Genomic DNA, 17365 nt, shown 5'->3' on the forward strand with positions numbered 1-17365 from the left:
AAATAATTTTGACTGTGTAATAGCTAATGTATAGGCTATGCCTGGACAAATGTTTTTCAATGCAATATAATGTAATAGCAGCATGGTAGTGTTTAGCTGGACTTAAGAAAAGACAGTGACAAAGGGCACAAGGTGTAATAATGTGCACTACTTCAAATAATACTATTCTTGATTCTGTGATCAGAAAAATATGGATTCAGTGCTATGCAGGAAGGTACTGTGCAATGTATTATGCTAAGCATTTTGCATAAGATGCAGTCTGATTTTTTAAAAAAATCAACCAGTTTTGTTTGTTTCTTACAGCAATGTAATACATATACTTTGGTTGCTAGTATTGGAAATAATAATTCAGTTAAGAGTAAATACAAATTCATTCATATTTTTAATTTCTTGCTAGGTCAGCTTGCTACCTTTAAAAAAAATGGGACGTATTTATATTTCTTTCAACCTTTTTGGGAATTGTCTTTCTCCTTATCAATATTGCCCTGAGTGTGAGTGAGTTTTGAGGGTGCAGCAGAACCAGCCAAAGGTGGTCATAGGGATGGCTGTCATTAAACAGGCCGCCAATAGCTAGGATCAGATTTGATCAAATTGACTTGGATGGATCTAAGCACACAACTTGCTCCAACATGGTCTGGTCCCTTAAAACCAGTCTCCCTAACCCAGCACCTACCCTTTTGGACTAGATGGACATGCTTCAAGGGAAGTCCTAGTGCCTGAAATGTTGAATTCCACATAGTTGTGACTAGTCAGGTGTTGCCTTCAGAAGATGGAGAGGAAATCAAAACATGTTTGGGGTGAAGATAATGGCTCCATGGAAGGTCCTAGCCCAGGACTGTTGCCCAGGGTGTTTCCAATTTGGAGGTTGTTAAACCCCATAGTGTGTCTCTACCCCTGGACTCTGAATCACTGTTTGAAGCCTGGGCTATGATAAGTTTCACATAATATAAGTGAAACCCAATTAACCTGATCCAGAAGTTCTGAATTTTTCACACAAGTTCTAGTATTCATATAGCTGTCCCAAAACTGTAAGGTGCTTGATGGGGTTTCCCACCTCAGCTCTCAAATTGCACATGTGTTTTAAGTTCCTTGAAGATCTTTGGCTTTCAGCCTTGATGACCTATTTTTTTGCTACTGTCTAAAAAAGAATAATGAAAGAATATTAATAATTGTACACATCACTTCAGCCAGGTTACTTGACACCAAAGCAATTTATTTTTATCCTGCTGGACACCAGGTTTAATATTAATGAAAATGCAATTAAAGGATTAGCATGGCTCTGTGTAAAGATGCAAGTGGGGTGTCAGTCCAATAGCTCACCACAAAAAGAAGGAAACATCTCAAATTATTTTTGTTACATTGGCACCTACTTACTTTCTCTCTCTCTCTCTCTCTCTCTCTCACACACACACACACAGTGCCTTTCCCCCTAACATTGGTTGAAAATAATTCTAGCAAAATCTTTTGATCTAGATGCTAAGTTTCCACATTTTTTCTGTTTGCTTATGTATATCATTCAATTAGCTTGAACAATATTACATTAAATTTCTACAATAACTTTTCTGTATTATAATGGTCCTTTTTTATTAGGAAGAGTAAGAAAAAAATTGTTTGCCCTTCAGTCTGAAGCTTTTTGATGTGTGACACCTACATTCTGATGATAAAAATCAAATACGATGCTTCAAATAAGTGATGTGTTCACCTTCCATATTGCCTCCCTGTTTTCATTTTCTAAATCGTGTTACTTTTAGTTGCCCGCCTCTCAAGGAGAGAAGCACCAAATGATTTGACTAAATGAAATGGGTTACTAGCAAGTACATCACTGCCTGGGTATTTTCTTTCAGAATACTTATTTAAGGAAACAAACATATGGCTGCTTAGACAGTGGTAAATTAACATAATTTCTGGAAAATGTATTTATGAATTAAAGCAGGCTTCTAAAGAAAACAGTTTTTAGTAGTCAATATTTTATGAGTTAGAATACGGAAATAAGAAGCAACAGATTTGCCACGAAAATTCTTCCACCTGTTGCATAGTGTATTCCGAAGACCAATCCTTTTTTTCACTGCTCTTTCATTCCATTAGTGAACTGATTAGACAAAGTAGGAATGTATTATCGACAGTAGGAAAACTTCACACAAAGTAAGCAAAAGCAATAGCTAATTAACCAACAGGCACATATAAACATTTTATCTATGTTCTTGTGTGGTCGTACCAAAGGGACTTGTTTAAAAAGCTTGTAAGTCCAGTTGCATTTACTAATATATCCAATGTACCTAGTTTTGCATGTTTTAGCTAGCACATAGAAGCATGCCTACTCTTTTCCTGAAGTTAAACACTGTTTCTATTGCCTTAAATATCCCTCATTTTTAAGGTTGTTAGGCAAGTGTAATGGTGTTTCCTAGAAAGATTGATTTCCTAAAATATCCACTTCTGACATTTTGCGAACCAGGAGCTCATGGAACGTTATAGAGTAAAGATTTCTACATGTGAAGGGTAATGAACTGCAATAAACAGGATGTTTGTGAAATTAGGGCCTGCTGTGTGGGAAAATGATTGAGAAGACTGTGTACCTAATGTACTAAATGATGCATGTGAGTTTGAGAGAGCAGAGATTAGGGACTTCACACTCCAAAACACTGAAACTTGTAGTAGAGGCATTCAGTTTTAGGAAAATGTGGAATTTTAAATCTCTGTATTATACTTTCCTGAATAGATACAAATAAGTTTAGTTTTTTAGTCAATAGCATTTACAGATGTATTGAACAGAAACATCACATTTGCTTCAAAACAGTGTTTAGTTTTTTTAGAATGAAGGCAAATTCTGAAAAGATGCAAAAAAGAGTTGCAGTTGAATTCTGGGAAGACTTAATTCATTTCTTTATCTTAACTCAGTGATTTTAAGATCTGAATCTGAAAAGAGCTGAGAGGATCTAGAAAGTGATGGCTACACATCTACCATCTGCTAAAGGAATTGTGCTACCAGCTCTCACAATTTTATCTCTTGATCTGTTTGTTCTTTAGAGAGTGATATCCTTAAGAGCAGGCAGAGTGCTTTCTCTTGATCTGGAGAGCAATTAGAGGGATCTTTTATCTCAGATCTCACTGAAGCATTGAGATTGGAGATAAGGACTTCAGATCTTTCTTGATGTCCTTTAGAAAGCATCTCTGGGTTCAAGAGACCTTCCAATACCTGCCTCCCACTTTCAGTTTTCAGTTAAAGTGCACATTTGTCAGTTTCATTGTTGCCTCCTCACACTGTGTATAGTCTGGCAGAAATGTCCATCTGAAAAGCTTGAGAGCTTCCCAGAAGCATTTAAGCCACTGTATTTATCCAGCAACATGACCAGCGTAATCTGAGCAAGCCATGCCCCTTGCATGAGAAGGGGTGGAAGCAACAACAGTGAATGTCAGTCTGTGCTGGTGGAGGAGGCCATGTGTTTTTTAAGCCCTGGCACATCACTAACAATATCATTTGCAAAGTTGATTGGGAAAGTTCTAGGATCTAGAAGCCTCTAAGGCATGGGCTGAGCCTTAAATAATCTTGTTTTCCTTAATCAGTTGACAATCAGAAAGGAAGGAGTTCTTAAGTTACAAAACATGTTCATGCACATTACGAAGTAATAATAATAATTTATACCAGCCACTCTGAACTTGAATTGATACTCAGCATCAACAGGTAATAGCCGTCGTGACTGGTGAATAGCAATTGCTGAAAACCTCAGGTGGGCAGAATGTTGTTGCGCTCATGTCATGCTTTCTGGCTTCTCACAGGAATCTGGATGGCTACTGGGAGACCAGGAAGCTGGACTTGATGGGCTAGTGGCATGATCCAGCAGCTAGGCTCTTCTTATGTTCTTAGGTTCATGGCCAATTTTAAGAATGGTCCTACTGTCCTTGTTTAAGGCACAATTTCTAACAGACGTCCTCTGTTCATGGATAAATGTGTTCCCAGACCCAGGTTTACAATGGCACTGTCAGGTACCCATAATAATCACCCAACCACCTTATCCTCTTGTTATAGTCGGGATCCGGGTGGTGCTGTGGTCTAAACCACTGAGCCTCTTGGGCTTGCTGATCAGAAGGTCAGCGGTTTGAATCCCCATGATGGGGTGAGCTTCCATTGCTCTGTCTCAGCTCCTGCCAATCTAGCCGTTCGAAAGCACGCCAGTGCACGTAGATAAATAGGTACTGCTACAGCAGGGAAGGTAAACAGTGTTTCCATGCGCTCTGGCTTCCATCATGGTGTTCCGTTGCACCAGAAGCAGTTTAGTCTTGTTGGCCATATGACCCAGAAAGCTGTCTGTGGACAAACGCCGGCTCCCTCGGCACGAAAGCGAGATGAGCACCACAACCCCATAGTCACCTTTTACTGGACTAACCGTCCAGGCATCCTTTACCTTTACCTTGTTATAGTTGCCTAGTAGGAAAATCATACATTCTCCCAGATAAATGCAACCTCATTCTTTATGCCTGATTAGCATCTTGAAGGTAGTTGTCACAATGAGAAGTGCTCTCCAATGCCTGGTTTATTAGATTTCTTGTGTTCCTTTACAGAGCTAAAAATGAAATTGTGAACTCCAGTGGTGCTTATAAATAATTTGGACAGAGCTAAAACTGAGCATGAAAAATGGTACTCTCATATTTTCTAAGTGATAGGAGGGAGATGAGTAGCTGTAACATTTCACTTCGGTAGACACATACCATGCATTTGTGGAATTGCAGTACTTTACATTGTTCAGAGAAACATAAAAGGAAAGCTAAAATAACAGATATATTCTTCCTATAACCCTTAAGCTGTCAAGTATCTTATTAACTACTTTCTTTTGGTTTTTGACAAACACCACTGTGTCGATCACCTTCCGGGAGGGTGGTCCTGTTAATTCAGATTCAGCAAGAACAACAGCCATTCTGTTGCAGAACGGCAGTCTTGGTGCCAGTGGCAAGTTGCCATTCTCCAACAGAGGAATTTCACTGGGTAAATAATAACTAATGACAAGAGTTATCAGTCTATATAAAAAAAAAATCCACTACTGTACAGATGTGAATTTATTAGTTATGCTAAGATGATTGTGTTGGAACCAATTGCTGCTGTTATTAATGGTCACTATACTTATTTTGCATATATTTAAACTCTTAATTGAATCGTTACAAGCTACTTCTTGCATTTCATTGCCATTTAACTCCACCTTTTGCAGGCTTTTTCTCCCTTCATGCCAACAAGCTTCTGATGAATTGGATTCTAGTCCAGGAAAACTTGTTCTATGATAAATTTGTTAGCCTTTAAAGTACCATAAAACTCTTTGTTGTTTCTGTGTTGATCGTATACTTTAATAGGCTTTCTCTTCACTGTTTATGTGTTGAACTGCAATTAGTATTGATGCTGTGTAATTGGAATAACCACAGATTCACCATCTCCATCAATTGTTGTTCAGTTGCTTTTTACACATTTTTTTTTCTGGTTCAGCTAATACAACTAGAGCAATTCATATATGGAAGGAAGCTTCTTGGTAGCATCTAAAACACAGCTGCTTAGCAGTGGCTACATTTCTTAATCCTGTGATAGCTTGAGGTTAGGGGTTTGCACAATGAATTCACAAGATAAATGAATAGTTCTGCATGTGCATAAAGTACTGACTCTTGTGCAAACAACCAGAGTAGAAGCAGTTCAGTGCAGGCTGTAGATTGGGAGATTTGACTAACACCTGTCATTCCTGCCCCTCATTTACTTTAGAGATCTGAAAAATTGGGTGCCCTGTGACACTGTAGCCATTTCACGTTACAAAGATGAGCTAGTCCCATTCCCACATTTTCTGTATGATCACAAGTCTTGCTTATTTCATTCATGATCCTGAAGACATAGTCTTATGCAGCTTCTATGCCCTCTTTCACACCTCCATCCAAACACATATCCATGGCCAGGTCTTCAGTTGCCGTTCTGCTCCCTGCCTCCCAATTATGCATGATCAGATGGGTGATTATTTCTTCAGCCATTTTGTCATACTCATAATTGTAGTGGTTTAAATGGAAACAGTGGATTATTGGTCCAAAATGTATTAAATTTTTATTCTATTGTAACAGCTTGTTATAGGTGTACTATTTCTGTCTCCCATATGTTTTTACACCTTAGAAAAGCATGAAAACCTTTAACCTAGAATTCCCTATTCTTCGAATCTAATGCCCAATATGCATAGAATTTCTTGTATTTTTTGTTATTTGTATCATACGTACATTTCTTCAAAACTGCCACAGTTCTTCCCTTGAAGGAAGAAAGCTGTGGCGCAGAAAGACTTTGATTAAATTCAGAAGTGTATGATCATCTCATCCCAGTTTGTGGGGGAGTTTAATCTTGTCATTCTATTTACACTGAGAAGATAATAAGTCCCCAAAGATGGTAAATATTGCTGGTTTACAAACAAGATAAAAAGGTCTTTTTGCCTGAACCGCCAAACAGAGTACATGAAAGCAGGAAACAATTGAATAGGATTTATGTTAATATTATTGGCAAACCAGAGGAAGCTGATGTTAAATCCGAGCTGAAGAACTTCATAGTGCATTCTCAAACTTCAGAAAGTTCCTGCAGTTCTAATCACTTAGATCAAAAGAAGTTTGAGATTGAATGAGTACAAAAAATAATCCTAGAGGGGATGAAGTTTGTATTGCCAGTATAAGTAGGTTAGCAAAACAACAGAAACGGTTATCATTGTTGCTATTATTTCAAACAGTGTTTTATGCTAGATGTAGTATTCATATAAAGTCTACATTAGACAAGCTCAGGAGGAACTTAATTTGTTCCATCGTCAAACTGCTCTTACCCTTCAGAAGTTTCTCCTGTCCAACAAGCTCATCAGATCTAGTCCTCCCTCTTGACTCTCATAGCATTAGAAGAGTGCTGTATTCTGGGAAAGGGTTGTGGTTCAGTTGTAGAGCTTCTGATTTGAATGTGTTAGGCCAAGGTTCAATGCCTGGCATCTCTGGATAGGGCTGAGAAAGACCTCTGCTTGAATCCTGGAGAGCTGTGCTAGTCAGTGTAGCCAAAACTGAGCTAAGTTGACCAAGGGTGTTACTCAGTATAAGGCATGATATTCCCCACCAGTCTTTTCTTCTCTGGGCATAACATACCCAGTTCTTCAACTTTTCCTCACAGAACTTGTTTTCCACATCCCTGACCCATCTTCATTGCTCTCTTCTGAACCTATTCCCAGTGCCTTCACCTTTCTTAAAATATGGTACCAAGAACCAGACACAGTATTTTATTTCATTTTTTCCCCCAAACCCATTTCATTTTCATTTTACTTTTACTTTTAATTTGTGTAGTGCCTCTCTAAATTTCTATGCACAAGGCAGTTTAGAGCAACAAAATACACAACAATGAACATAACCTTATAATCTGATCTGATACAGAACATCATAATAAAACATAACTTTAAAATGGAATGACTTACATAAAATAAAGTAATATTCAACAATGTAATGGTTAAGTAATCACTAGTGAAACAGGTGTCTCTGTGTGCATGCAGAGTGCTAATTTTAATTCTGCCAGTTGTTTTACCTCCATTTCTATAGAAATAGAGAAAGGCGGCTGTGGTGATCCTGGGATTCCGTCCTACGGGAAGAGGACCGGCAATAGTTTTCTACACGGAGACACACTTACTTTTGAATGTCAAGCGGCCTTTGAACTTGTGGGAGAGAGAATGATAACGTGCCAACAGAATAACCAGTGGTCCGGCAATAAACCCAGTTGTGTTTGTAAGTTACAATTCATTTTCTTTCTTGACCTTCCATTACCTTTAGAAACAGCGTGAAGCATACCATAGGTGGCACGATGGGTCAGTGTGTCTGGCTGTTAACCAAAAGATTGGTGTTTCAAGCCCACCCAGGGATGCTGTGGGCAGGGTTCCTGCGTAGGGGGGTTGGATAAGATGACCCTCAGGACTCCTTTCAACTTTACAGTTCTCTGATTCTATCACTTAGTTCTATTTTACTATACCTGACCTCTTTCATATATATTCTAGTGCTTTCAATATAATATTTTCTTAATTAAAACATGCCTAAAGGAATTGACCATGCCCTATATAACATGTATTTAGAGTGGACAATATTGCAAAATAGTCATAATGAACTTATTGAAGTTGCATAGAGTATTAATTAATTTAGGAATACTGTAGTTGTTTTATAACCAGCTGCAAAAGGTGAGAACTATATGCTATGATGCATTTTTATAACAAATCTTTATTCCTGTTACTTCTGGATTACAGTGCATTCAGTATGTTTCATGAGTTGTCTTCTATTCTTAGCAGTATAATAAGGTGCAATCCTAAATCAGACTTCCTTTTCTTGTTACTGAGAATTTGGCAGTCAGATAATGTTAGAGTAGAAATTTATCAAAAGAGTACTAGAAGACAATGGATTTTCATTTCATGCTATTTTGAGAAGTGAATAGAATAGCTGATTTATACTTTATAAGCAAACAAACAAACAAACAAAGTTTTGCTACCTTTGAGTTTTCTCCTTTGCTATTCTCTTTAAAAGATACAGAGTGCTTTGCTGACCAGCATCCTTCTATCATGTTTGCTCACAGTTTATTAACAGGGAGCAAATGCACTCAGCAGTACATTAATTAAAATGGGTGATGTTAAATGTTAGTTGTACTCAGAGTAGTCCCACTGAAATAAATCAACTTAAATAACTTGTCCATTAATTTGAAAGTGTCTATTCTGAGTAAGATTTCGTTGATTTCACCTTAAAAAATTCATTGAAGATTTTATTAAATATATCACATAACCAAGGAATCTATAAACAGTCATGCAAGGCAAACATTACTAAGTAGAACACTGCTATTTTCCTTAGTAATGTCTACCTTACAAATCTGTTTGGTACAAGGATCTTAGCCAATATATTACTACGTTAACTTGTGTGGAACTAGGAGTGGTCAGCAGTCGCCTGACCTTCCATCTGCTGCATATCTGCTGCTTACCAGGAGGAAAAGGATTGAGATGGTGGTGAGGCCAGCACAGTGCATATGCACCTGCGGACATATCTGATTTACTTCGTCAGTCTGTTTGCACTGTGCTGACCTCACTGCTGCCTCACCCTCCCTTTCTACCTCCTGGTCAGCAGCAGCAAGATGTCAGTTTTCTCAGCAGTAGCTGTCACCACATTTTCTTCTTCCTTGCTTCTTCTAAGAGTGAAATACTAATGGAACACAGGGAGTTTTTCAAGCAGCTTGTAGTGACCATATCCATTCCTTACTGCTAGTCCTTGAATTAATCTCTGTTAGAAAGAAGTCCTTGAAAAAAGCTTACCACTGAAGATAAATAAGTTCTATCACTGTGTTTGTCATGTGGAAGGTATTTAACAAACAAAATGACATACACACACACACACACACACACACACATATATATACACACATACATACACCCACACATATACACACATATATATATACACACACGCATACACACACACACACACACTATATATATATATAGTGTGTGTATATATATATATCACTATAAATATATGTGTGTATATAGATATGTGTGTATGTGTGTGTGTGTGTGTATGTATATGCATATGCGCGTGTGTGTGTGTGTGTGTGTGTGTGTGTGTGTGTGTATATATACACATATATACACACACATATAGTACAAACATTTTATATTGCTGTTTGGACCTAATAAGGTGCCCTCTCCTCCCAGTTTTTTTTTTTTTTTTTTTTTAAAAAAAGACCCCCCAAATGAAAATGTGGCAGCAAAGTCACAACTGCAGGCTTTGTTTTTTAGGTGGGACTTTTCCCCACAACAATGGAAAACATTTCATTTTTCCAGGAGGTATAGCCTAGACATGATGCCTTTTAGAATTTGTATTTTTAACACATGCATCGTTCAAAGTGTTTCATTTTCTCTTTTTTAATAGTCTCATGTTTCTTCAACTTCACAACACCATCAGGAATTATACTTTCACCAAACTACCCTGAGGAGTATGGAAACAACATGAATTGTGTATGGTTGATAATTTCAGAACCAGGAAGCAGAATACATCTTATTTTCAATGACTTTGATGTAGAGCCTCAGTTTGATTACCTGACAGTGAAGGATGATGGGATTTCTGACTTACCAGCGCTCGGTACTTTTTCTGGCAATGATGTGCCTTCCCAGATAGCTAGCAATGGGCACATAGTACGTCTTGAATTTCAGTCAGATCATTCCACTACAGGAAGAGGATTCAATATATCATACACGAGTAAGTGTGCATTCTCTGAGTTGTATACTAAACACAATGGGTATTATGAGGCAAAGAATAAGCACTTTTAAGAGCTAGGCTTCAGAGAGCTGAAGTACATGCTTAACAAACCCAACAAAATAATTAGGGCTTTAAAAGCACTTGACTTTGACTGCACAATGTCTTTCAGAAATATCATTAAGCATTTGTTAGTTTAAATCAGGATAGGAAAACTGTGGACTTCCAGATGTTAATAATAATAATAATAATAATTTATTATTTGTACCCCGCCCATCCAGCTGGGTTTCCCCAGCCACTCTGGGCGGCTTCCAACAGAGATAAAAAATACACTAAAATGTCAGATAGCTCAGATGGTAGAGCGTGAGACTCTTAATCTCAGAGTTGTGGGTTCAAGCCCCACATTGGGCAAAAGAGTCCTGCGTTGCAAGAGGTTGGACAAGATGACCCTTCCATCTCTACAATTTTATGATTCCATTAGCCCCAGCCAGCACTGCTAGTAATCAGAGATGGTTGGAGTCAACAGCAGCTATCTGTTTTATCTAGTCTGAGTCTTGTGTCCAGGCAGATGTTTTCAGAAAATTCAGAAGAACTGTGTGTAGGTTACTGCTTTTTTGCTGTTCACCCTCTAGCAGCTTGTATGCAGAGGTATAATCCCTTTGAACATAAAGGTGTCCAAAGCTATCATTACTAATCACTGCATGTTAATTTTGGGGTTGTAATTTTTTTTTGTAATGTGCACATGAAAAAGAAATTAAATTAAAAATTAAAATGCATGATGGAATTAAGCATTTCCCCACATGCATACTCTCTAGCTGAGCTGGGATATTTAGAAACAAAGTTAATACTGATCTCAGTAGTTCTGTTTGGCTCAAAAACATATGTCACCACTGAAAAAATCAAAATGCTCATACATTTTGAACATGGTTGACTGCAGGTAGTCAGATAATCACTAAAGAATCATGTAAGCCCAAATATAGGTCAGTTAAGGAGACTAGTTGTCTTGTTTTGAATCATGCATCCAAATATACTTACAACCAATTAATTAATTGGCTATACTTTTTCTTTCCTTTGGCGCTCAGCATTTGGTCAGAATGAGTGTCATGATCCAGGAATCCCCATAAACGGAAAGCGCTTTGGAGACAGATTCCTTCTAGGAAGTTCTGTTTCTTTTCATTGCGACGATGGCTTTGTGAAAACCCAGGGCTCAGAGACCATAACTTGTGTTATGCAGGATGGAAATGTTGTGTGGAGTTCAACTGTTCCGAGATGTGAAGGTAAGGATTTGACCGTGCTCTAGAATGCACATACTGATTTTCTTTTGATATTATGTATACTGTTTATATTAAGGCAATAAAGACAGCAATAAAATAAAAAATCAAAGACTCAGTATAAAACTCAGAGAGAGAAAGAGAGAGAGAAATGACAGGCATCCACCAACACAATATCTTAACTCTAGAATTGTTTCGGATCTTAGTATTTGAGCAAGAAAACCATAATATTAAATGTAAGCAATTGGTATGTTATTTGTTGTTTGCTGCATGGTGATCAGTAGTTGATGGAAATCCCTGGAATATCTAGACTTATCTGCTTGGCATAGAAATGTTTGGGCCATTGTACTTGGAAAAAACTGAGCACAACATTGACTTCCCACAAGAAGAACCACAGCCCTCCTTTGTCATCCATAGGAGCATCAATGACAATATGTGGAGTTAGAGAATATTAATTACTGTTTATGTGTGTGCGCATGCATACACAAATGTTAAAGGCAGCAATGCTTTAGTTTTCTATAGACTCTCACAAATTGTACCTAGAGATAAAAGTGGGTTAGGCTGCAATCATAATGATGCTTGTCTTGTTGAATACAGTTCTGAGTAAGCATGCATAGGATCGCTATTTTAATAAATGACTTGATATACAGCAGGGACAACAAAAATGGTGCCCTTCAGATGTTGGACATGGACCAGTCCTAGCCAGCATGCGCAGTTGTCAGGAATGGTGGGACTTGGCGTCCAACAACATCTGAAGGGCTCAACATTGGCTAACCTTGACATGCAGCTAAGATGTAGGTTCATGTCCAGAGGATTCTGTGATTATTTGGCTGATTTAAGTCATGAAATCAATAGCAACACTGGGAAATTTTGCCTTTCGCCTCCCAACTATACAACCTCTCCTCTTCTGCTAGTTGGCATGCTGAATATGGGTGGCAATTAACAAATAGATTGAGTGGCCTAACATCTGCTTTTGAATATTCTCTGTGTTAATAAATCTAACTTTAACAGATTTCATCTAGTGTGAACTGTAATAGGATTTGGGTGCTCTTTTACTTACACCAGCTGGTGTATCTGCCTACGAGCTTACATGCAGTGCATTTAACATGAAATAGGAATATTTATGAAGCAATGGCCTACTTCAGTGAGAGAAATAGCAATGCCACCCAGCCTGTTAAAAAATGATCACTCAAGAAGACTGGTTTAGAAGCCACAGGATTTACATAAAATGCATCTTGTGCTGGATTATATAAATTTCATTGTATGATTTCATAATTTCTTATGTTAAATTTTTATCCCTCCTTTCCACAAAACCAAAATTTTCATATGAGTGGCTTAGGTTAGGCTGGAAGATTGATTGGCTTAAGGTCGCCCAGTAGATTTCATGCCTGAGTAGGGATTTGAGCATAAATATTCCTGGTTTAAGTCTAACATTCATTATACCACACTTGCACACACTCAGCTGCTATGCAGACAATTAAGGTCACATCCGCTTGGCTACCTCACATGGCTACCTCAAAGAATCCTGTGAACCTGTAGTTTGTTAAGGCTTCTGGGAATAGAAGCTCTTTGAGGAGTAAACTATACTTCCCAGGATTCTTTGGGGGAAGCCATGTGTTTTAAATATAAGGTGTGCTTATGACCTAATTGTTTTAAGACTCTGTGCTGGTATCCCAGCCAATATTGTATTGGTGCTGCTAGGCCAACAGCTGCCATTTATACTAGATGTGCAATAATAGAACAACATTTTGCCTTCATTATGGTACAGAGAAGGGACGCGGGTGGTGCTGTGGGTAAAACCTCAGCGCCTAGGTTCAAATCCCCGCGGTGGGGTGAGCTCCCGTCGTTCGGTCCCAGCTCCTGCCCACCTAGCAGTTCGAAAGCACCCTTAAAAGTGCAAGTAGATAATTAGGTACCGCTTTATAGCGGGAAGGTAAAGGGCGTTTCCGTGTGCTGCGCTGGTGCTGGCTCGCCAGAGCAGCTTCGTCACGCTTGCCACGTGACCCGGAAATGTCTTCGGATGGCTCCGGCTCCCGGCCTCTAGAGTGAGATGAGCGCACAACCCTAGAGTCTGTCAAGACTGGCCCGTATGGGCAGGCATACCTTTACCCTTTATGGTACAGAGAGGGCGGGGGAAGAGACAGGGCTTGCCAGGGCACAACAAATTTATAGCACCAGGCAGCTTAGCCAATATATGGAGCAGGTGAATCGGTGCAACCACAAGCAGGAATATGGAGTGGTTAAGTGAAAGTACAGAGCGTCAGAATTAACACTTAAGAGTGCCTTGTGTGTTCCACACTGAGGGATATTCTGCACTTTCTGGTTGTGATAAGGCATGCTGGAAGTTGCAGTTGAGCAATTTGATGCAATGTGATTTATAGCATTTCTCAGTTGGGATTACCAATTTGATTACTGTATATCTTTCTGTTTCTCTTCCAGCACCTTGCGGTGGCCACCTGACAGCATCTAGTGGCGTTATCTTGCCACCAGGATGGCCAGGTTACTACAAAGACTCGTTAAACTGTGAATGGGTAATCGAGGCAAAGCAAGGGCACTCTATAAAGATCACATTTGATAAGTGAGTATCTGAAAAACAGATCCACAGCTGAATGTTGCAATTGTTTGAAATGGTAACAGTGTAGATGCTGTTGAATTACAACACACATCATGCCTGACCATTGGCCAGGCTGGCTGGGGCTGATGGGAATTAGAGTCCAACAACCTTGCCCAGCTGTCTCTTACTACCCATTGCACCATGTTGCATCCAAAAGAAAGATGAGACAAGGCCTGGGACCAATTACTATGTGATTCCTGCACTCCCAGAATTAGCAGCCACTCCATCTGGCTGCAGCAGAAATGAAATCGTAAGGCCTGGTTGGGCTGACTGCAGTTTGGTTCCACGCTCTCCTTCAGTGGCCACTCAGTTTGGTCGCCTTAACAGTTGTCTAACATTACGTAATGATTGGTACCATTCCTGACCTTGCCTTATCTTTCTCACTTCCCTTTCTATCCCTTTTCCCCTTTTTAGGTCTATCAGATTATATGTAATTGAAAATTCTAAACTGCCTTGTGTGTAGTCATAGAAAGGTGGTATAAAAATACCTCATAAACATCTAGACGGCCACAGCTTCCCCATCCCTCTTTTAAGGCGTTGTCGCTGCACTTTCTTGTAAACCAGGGGTAGCCAACATCTGCCTGTAGAAAATCAGACGGCAACCCTGTATCGGGAAAATTTGTTTTACAAAAAAAATGTTTTACAAAAAAAGTGCTGTAAGCTGCCCAGAGTGGCTGGGGAAACCCAGCCAGATGGGTGGGGTATAAATAGTAACATTCTTCTTCTTCTTCTTCTTCTTCTTCTTCTTCTTCTTCTTCTTCTTGTATAATTCAGGTGAGCAATATATTTATCGCAATATTCAAACCAGATTAAGGGACATTGAAAAACAAAATGTCGAGTAAGCTGTACATATAATTTGCTCCCCCAAGTTCTATGGTTTAACTAAAACAGTTAACAGGGTCACTTATATCTCAAAATTAATAATTCCAGTTGAAACGCAGGGCCTTTATGTTAGCCTAATTGAACTTTCCCCCCTCAGCTTTTGTTTTTAAAAATTCCCAGAAATGATAGACATTGTGGGTGTTTTTTGAATGTGCCGGACAGTGTAGAACATACTCTTTTCTACTGTCCAACCAGCTACACAAACGTGCTATCCCCTTTTTTCAGTGGTCTAACATCACGGCACAATGAAAATATCAGACTCTATCTGACATTAACCTGGGCATAACTGCAAGGGTGGCTGAGTTTTTGTCTTAGAGTGGTGAACATATTGTTTCTAGAGATATAAGAGGATTGATGAACAGTCTGGGTTTGAGTTAATGCCTGAACTTAGCAGCAGTCTATATGGTATCTACAGTCATTATGTAGATGCTTCTGTAACTATTCAGCATTTAGTTCTGGGCATTAGCGTTTTGATTTCCCCTCTTAAAAAAATATTGTTTTTGATAACTACATGAATAATACATTTCATCTGTTTTGTGTGGCGGGGGTCATGGGACAGCCCTGTAGCATCCCTTCTCCATTCAAACAGAATGGTGTAGAATCATTTGCAGGGATTCATTTTTGGTAAAGAAAAGAAATGTGATGGCAAAGCTTTTCCCCTTTCTTTCAAAAAACAAGGGGAACTTATTTTGGTCACCTTGCTTATAAACATAGCAACCCCCCCCCCCCGAAAAGCTTTATTATTTTTGTCTAACCCTTGAGAGTTATCTTTGGGAAAACATTGGGATACAATGATAGCCTCAGGGGCTACATTTCCATTCTGGCACTGAAAGCAACAGAGATTTCTGTGACACCAGTTTCAGCCTTGCATTAATGTGGACAGTAATTCTCTATAATTGCTAAAAGAAGCTATCATATAGGGGAGCTGTGTATTCCTAAATATCAGATGCAGGGAACACACTTCAGGGAATTTCCTGCTGAGTAGCATCCAACTAGCTGCTGTTTAATTATGAATGTTGGTTTAGATAAACCTTGGTCTAATCCAACATTAGTTCTGTGTAACTATCCACCACACAAAGTTCTGTATAACTAACAGAATAACCTGGATCAATTTCATGTTGCTGGGTAATTATATATTTTGAATGCTTTTAACAACCACCTTATTCTTAAGAACACAGTTGTAATAAGCCTTCATTCTTCACAAAGGTGGTGAAAGAGATGCCTTGGGTAATTGATTTACGGTGGTAAAAGGGAATTATGTGATGTGGGTGAACAATTTACAAATATCTGGCTGTACTGAAACCAGTGGTACTCTAACCCACTGCTGTGGTTTTGATGTTGCCAAATCAAACATATCTTACAAACCCAAATTATTTTAAATAATCAAGAAGTGTCAGCTTGAGGTTGGACACCATGATGTTCTTTCATTGAAAAATCAAGATAGTTTACACATCTGGAGTTGAATATATGTAAATGAATTTGTTAAAGAGTGCCTCTGGAAGAATGGAGGGGTTAGAGAATATTTGCAGAGCATAACTTTTGATGGGATGAGTTCCAGCATCCTGAATGTAATCATGGAGGTTGGATATACATTAGTTCTTCACCTGTGAATAGTTCACAAGGTCCTTTGGAACAGTGCGTGGGAGGAGCGGGGGAAGGGGTGCTGTTGCCCTGATGGAATGATCATTTTAGCATCAAATACCATCTAATCAATAGGATTATAGAACAATGGTTTTCATATTTATTCAGTAATAAGTCTCACTGTATCCAGTGGAAGTGTGTTTAGATTTGCAATCTTAATCAGTCTCTGTTCAGGATTTCAGTTATGCAGCCTAATTCTATGTACTGTGTGACGACTTACAGTCAAATAAATGAACATAGTTTTTCATCCAATATATGTGTGTGTGTGTGTGTGTGTATATATATATATATATATATATATATATATATATATATATATATGGTGAGTCCTTTAAAATAGGCCCCGTGGATACAGAGTACACATGTTCCATGGGGCCTCTTTTAAAAGACTCATCCTGTATATGATTGGTTACATTTCTAATTATGTTACCTAGTACAGTTTTGCCTCAATGACTGATTATATTTGTATTTTGTTTTCTGTGAAACTTACTAGGTTTCATGTGTTTGTGTGCTTCAGTTGTATATTAATATATGGACGTAATACAATGTACATTATTTCTGGAAAAAGCCTTAAAAGATTATGTATTTCCTTCCCTCCCCAATTTATCAGTTTATGGGATTTGTGGGTTTAGGTTCATATTTATGTGTGCCTGCTAATTGTTATATAATGTACAAGGGTGTTGTATATATTGTTTTCACAAATATTTCTTGC

At 38.6% G+C, this 17365-nt stretch overlaps 1 protein-coding gene across 4 annotated transcripts in view; it reads left to right on the forward strand.

The window, feature by feature from the left end:
• The window catches only part of CSMD1 (CUB and Sushi multiple domains 1), a 956661-nt gene that overhangs the window by 722710 nt on the left and 216586 nt on the right, over window positions 1–17365 (forward strand). For all 4 annotated transcript variants that reach the window (XM_081856635.1, XM_081856636.1, XM_081856637.1 and 1 more), the window contains 4 exons: window positions 7567–7749; window positions 9922–10248; window positions 11328–11522; window positions 13956–14094. In XM_081856635.1, coding sequence (XP_081712761.1) covers window positions 7567–7749; window positions 9922–10248; window positions 11328–11522; window positions 13956–14094 — 844 coding nt within the window. The remainder of the gene's footprint in view (window positions 1–7566; window positions 7750–9921; window positions 10249–11327; window positions 11523–13955; window positions 14095–17365) is intronic.

The sequence above is a fragment of the Podarcis erhardii genome (genome assembly GCF_964252035.2).
Source record: "Podarcis erhardii genome assembly, chromosome: 3".
In the NCBI taxonomy this organism is placed as follows: domain Eukaryota; kingdom Metazoa; phylum Chordata; class Lepidosauria; order Squamata; family Lacertidae; genus Podarcis; species Podarcis erhardii.